The 5551-nt window shown below is 40.0% G+C and overlaps 1 protein-coding gene across 2 annotated transcripts; it reads right to left on the minus strand.

Moving 5' to 3' along the window:
* Positions 1-1149: 1149 nt before the first annotated feature.
* Positions 1150-4765, minus strand: GH9B13 (glycosyl hydrolase 9B13). Of its 2 annotated transcripts, none has more exons than XR_016049766.1 (8): positions 4427-4765; positions 3875-4081; positions 3516-3716; positions 3213-3397; positions 2996-3157; positions 2799-2907; positions 2553-2716; positions 1150-1807 (listed from the first exon to the last, which is right to left on the minus strand). XR_016049766.1 is itself a non-coding variant. In XM_011623926.3 (8 exons), the coding sequence occupies exons 1-8, from the start codon at positions 4679-4681 to the stop codon at positions 1475-1477; spliced, it is 1524 nt and encodes a 507-aa protein (XP_011622228.3). In that variant the 5' UTR covers positions 4682-4765; the 3' UTR covers positions 1150-1474. The 2 variants fall into 2 exon arrangements, 1 of the variants encoding a protein (XP_011622228.3); XM_011623926.3 differs by having other exon boundaries at positions 3305-3397.
* Positions 4766-5551: the final 786 nt, after the last annotated feature.

Genomic DNA, 5551 nt, shown 5'->3' on the forward strand with positions numbered 1-5551 from the left:
GCATCACATTCCCATCAGGCGTTGAATCACCAAAGACGCACATATTCCTGCCGAAACAGGACCCAAATCATACAATACTGGTCTGTCAAAAAACCAATGCCAGACAGAAAATGACCCAATAGGAAAATGTACCGGACCAGCACACAAAAGTGCATGCCGGTGGTCCGACATCTAGAATTGCTGGATTAGTAGCAAAACATTGCCGAACCGCTATTTAATTTGCCGGACCGAATGGAATACACAACAAACTGGATCACGTTACAAATTTACTAGCGACTTTTGGGGGTCTGATGGCGGGATTTGAGGCTAGTTTGGGGGAGAGAGAGAGCTTTGCTACGGTTGGGAAGAAACAGAGAGGGATGTGGACCTTACTAAAAGAGAAGTTACATCTTGGGGGTTGGAGTATTTAATACGACCCAATATGGAGGATAAGCATATGATCATGTGGTTATCACCATCAAATCGAAGGGATGGAAGAACTTGGAAGAACATGGCCACATAAAGATGAATTGACATGTTTGGTCGGACCCACTCCAGTGCCCAACCCATGACCATGATAAGCAGATAGTCAAAGGGATGTTAACATGAACATGCTCATGTTATTATGAACATGGAACATATTATAGAGGCCAAAAGAAAGAAATGGAAGTGCCACCTACCCTCTCACTCTCCATGAATTGGGACTGCTCAGTGTAGATGGATATTTTAGTAAAATAAAGGGGTTTTAGGGTGAGAAGGAAAAAAAATTCTAGTTGAAAAGAAGAAGAAATGTTGTTCTTCACATAAACGGGCTATTACAACGCATGTGCATAAGAGAGAGATCAAAAGATTTAGGTGGGATTGAAAGGATTAGCCTATAGTGTAAGGATGTCACAATTATTTACAATTATTAGATGTGAAATTTGATAGTTTGGATGTGTCACAAAGCTCGAATTTTTTTTTCTAAAACTTTAAGCTTGGTCAATAGAATAAATGCAACCACCCAATTTTATATCTAATGGTCAAGATTAATTATGGCTACCTTATACGAAAGGTAAATGATCTCATTGTATACATTTTTCTTTTTTTTTTCTTTGATGTTGTTTCACATAGTTCCAATGGCAGGGTCCCAAATTAACATCAAAAAATAAAAGAAGCAACCACATGGCAGAGTCTAATTTTTCTAATCTTCTCATAAGAGTAACATGTATGCATACACTTGTAACGTACAAACTTTTAACGCATATACAAAGCCTCAACGGATCTTACTATTCATTTACATACTCCTCAGTGAGTCCTTTGATCACCCACTAACCAACTAAATACACACATACTTTTACTATACTTCACTTCCAGTAAAACAAAGTCACAAAAGCCAGCTGCAAAAGACTACTGTAATCTCATATTGTAAACTACCTAACTCTTAGTACTAGAGCACACTTGTCACAACTTTTCTTTTTCTTCTCATGTGTTGGGGAGTTTTTTAATGATAATACTACAATTGGCCTGAAGAGTGAGCAAGGTAGGCTAGAGCTCCAACAAGTGGTGCATTGATGTAGGTGGCTGGCTCGGATTGCTCGTAATCGGACCGTAGATCGGGGAAACGATCATGAAGGTCGGGCCCCCCAACAACCGCACCGACTAGTTGGTTTGGGTTAGGACCCGAGCTTGATAGGGCTTGGAACCCGGCTTGGCATGGGATGAATTGAGGGTGAACCTTAACTGAGGGGAGCGATGATCCACGGTGGTGTATCCTTTGAGGGAATCGTGGTCCATAGCCCACCATGTATGACATCTTCAAGGGGTTATCTCCCAAGAGGTAGTCCACCTGATTTCTTAAAGAAGGTTAATCACAAATTTGTAGTTGAAAAACAAAAATACAATAAAACCATTTGGTACAAGGAGGTCACAATTATTTACAACCAACCACTCGATATGAAATTTGATAAGCTTGGATGCGTCACACGGTACAAAAAAATTTCTTTAGAACTTTGAGCTCGGTCCATGAAATAAATGCGGTTACCCCCGGTTTCACATCCAATGGTCAAGATTAATTGCGATAGAATTAATAAAAACCAAATAAAAAAAAAACATTTCATTGTATAAATCAAGAGGTCTAAGAATAAAAAATTTAGTCAATAATGGGGAAATCTAGACAAACATGCATGATAATGTGCACATAGCAGTAGAACAAAATCATTATAGGGCAAAATCGTCATATGTGAAAAATTTTGAGGCTAATGTCGTCATTTTCAGATGTGCAAGCCCCATAAAGTATACGAGGACAGGGGTGGGGTATATAATCGTCTTTTTAGTACAAAGTTGTTTTCCCATGAAAAGATCTAGGGGTATAATAGTCATTTGAAAAAGACCGAGAGGCAAACGGTCGAATTGGGTCAAAACGGTTGAAACTTGAAAACATTAGTTTCTCGTTTCATGCCCTGTGTAGCTTCATGTTCGCATCCCCATCTTTACCAAATATAAATATATAAGACTGAGAATAAAAAAAGTAAAACAAAAAATAAAAATAAAAATAAATGGTTAGAGAGAGAGAGAGAGAGAGAGAGAGAGACCTGTCTCTTAGCAATGGCTCTGAGCCTCTTGGGGGTGACAGTTAACCGACCACAAGTGACAAGCTTAGCAGAAGAGGTCAAGTATTTGGCATAGGTTAAAAGGAGGAAGGAGGTGGAAGTAACATATTGCATATTACTATCACTCATTTTGTACAGAAGCCCACCTGCACCAACAAACAAAACCCACTTCTCCATTACCCGTTACATAACTGAAAACAGTTTGTTTTTTTAGAGAGAGAAACAGACCAGGGGTGTATTGTGTTTGAGATGAGACCCCTGGGATCACAGAGCATATGAAGTCATCAGCATGCCCCTTGAAATCATGGAGGGACTTCACATTCTGAACCAGAAATGCCTGTAAAGAGAATAGAATAGAATAGAAGCTTGGGTTAGAGAGAGAGAGAAACATGTTTGGGTAGAGAGAGAAAATTTTAGAGAGAGACCTTAGAGAGAAGGATCCTTGCTCCAGCATGCTTGTTGTCCCATCCAAATGTATTGTCTTCCTCAGTTGCACCAAGAGTTTGCCCATTCACTTGAATGTAGTTTAGGTATTTTGCATTCTTGGTTGCTCTGTGAAGCCATGCAGCTCCCCATAAGAGCTCATCCTGCACAACACAAACATCCCATAAACAAAATACATTCCTAGAGAGAGAGATTAACCTGATACCCAGAAAAGGAGCAGTAGGTGATAGAGAGAGAGAGAGAGAGAGAGAGAGAGAGAGAGAGAGAGAGAGAGAGAGAGAGAGATTTACCTGATACCCAGAAAAGGAGCAGTAGAAGGGGCACACAGACCGCTTGAGCACATTGCTGTAAGAGCCTCTGTGCTTGTCACCAAAATCAAAGACCTGAGAACAAGTCAAAAAACTTAAACTTTCAGAATCTCAAATTGATAGAGAGAGGAGAATAACAAGAAACTGCACAAATTGAAATTGATAGAGAGAGAGAGAGTGTGTGTGTGTGTACCCCAATAGCTCTGTTGCGGAGAAGTTTAGAGTAAGAAGGGTCGGACTTTCTGAAGACAAGGGAGGCAGAAGCAAGGGCAGCGGCGGTCTCAGCAGCGACTTCGGTGCCAGGGTTATTGGCGTCTATCTTGTAAACAGTTCGTGGTGTGTCCATGTCTTCTGGCCTCTCCCAGCAAGCATGGTCCTTGTTTGGGTCTCCCACCTGTAAAAATCACCATAACCACACGCTTCACTCTTTTCTCCCACTGAAACGCAAGGGGGGAGAGAAGGCTAAAAACAGGGGCAAGTGGAGTAAGAAACAGAGCAAAAAAAGAGAAAGAAAAACAGAGGGAGAAAACAGGGGCTAAGGGAGGGAGAGACCTGAACATATATAGTGCCTGGATGAGCAGTGGCCTTGAGGAGATAATCGGTGGCCCATCGAAGAGCGGTTTTCGCATTCTGCAACTCTCCACGCATCAAACCCCCGAACTCCAAAATGGACCATGACAGCATTGTGGCTGTGAAAGCCATTGGCAACCCAAACTTCACATTGTCCCCAGCGTCATAGTATCCTCCCACCAAATCAACCTGCATTCTCCCAACCATTAAAAACGACCAAAAAAAACAATGCATTTCTAGAGAGAAAAAGACAACTGCATTCCTCCAACTATGAATGAAATAAACCCTCCACATTCCTAGAGAGTTCAACCTTGATTTTGCAGACCATTGACCATCCCGGAAAAAATGCATGAGAGAACTTCATTTCTAAAACCACTAATGCAAAACCTTCATTCCCCAAAACATCACCCGAACTCAACAAAACATACATAAACCAGGACAGGTCAACCACTTGAAAAAAGAGAACTAGTATAGAGAGAATGAGGAAACCCATGAGAAGAAAGAAGAGAAGAGCAAAGAGGTTGCAGAGATTACATGCATGGAAGCACCGTCAGAGAGAGCAGAGTCCCTACGCCATGAGAGCCTCTGGTTGGGTGGCAACTTGCCTGAGCGCTGCCCTTCAAAGAAGAGAATGGACTTTGTGAGAGCATCTCTGTAATTATGGTTAGCAATAATGTGATGGAAGCCATGGTGCCTAGAAGAGAGAGGAGATAGATAAGCAGTAGAGAGAGAAACAGAGGTGGATAAGAGGATGATGAGAGAGAAAATGGAGTTGAAACCGAAACCCATTTCAGCAACCAACTATAACTACTCTCTCTCTCTCCTATAACTGCTCTTCCTCTCTCTCTCTCTCTACCCTGAACTGGAGATTCAGCGCTCAGTATATATAGGCATTTTGTGACCCTTTTTTAAATCCCAGCTCCTAATTACGAAAATACCCTTCACGATTTGGTTTATTGGGAATGAAATATGACTAAGAGGAACCTAGACTTTATCAAAAATGACAAAATGGACCTTCCATTTCCACTATAAATGTGTCCTTGGCCAACGGTCGGATTTTATATAAAAAATAACGGAGCATTTTGGGTACTTCACGTTATCAATGAGTGTTTTTAAAATGGCCTTGATGTTTTCTGAAATATCAAAACTAGACACTCGTACTTGTTCAGGTATCATATGTCTTTGCCCTGGCCTATACGGAAAAGATTGGGCGTTCATAAGAAGAAATTTGCTTTTTTTTTTTGTTTTTTCCAACAAAATTTACCTTTCTACCCCTCCCTTTGAGTGTTATGCCCTTCCACATACAACTTAGGGGGACACTTACTCTTGAATAAAGTGGTCTTCTTGAGGGGAAAATTTCTCATGGAAAAAATTTATATGAGGCTCCAACTTTATTATATTGAAGTAAGGTGCATCTCAAAAATTTAGTAGAAAATAATGTTTTGAATTTGGATAATTGATCATCTTGACCTCAAGATACATAGATGTAAAAAAAAAAAAAAAAAAATTGAACTCTAAAAAAAATATATCTTGTAACAAGATATCCAGGCTGTCTGTATCTAAGATTTTCAAGTATTTATAGAATCATTCATTATGCATTATTTTTAAATTTTAAATTTTATAATTCAGATAGAACATGTATTTTAAATCCATTATATG

The sequence above is a fragment of the Amborella trichopoda genome, chromosome 2, assembly GCF_054954075.1.
Source record: "Amborella trichopoda isolate Santa Cruz 75 chromosome 2, AtrichopodaSantaCruz75HAP2 v2.0, whole genome shotgun sequence".
Taxonomy (NCBI): Eukaryota; Viridiplantae; Streptophyta; class Magnoliopsida; order Amborellales; family Amborellaceae; genus Amborella; species Amborella trichopoda.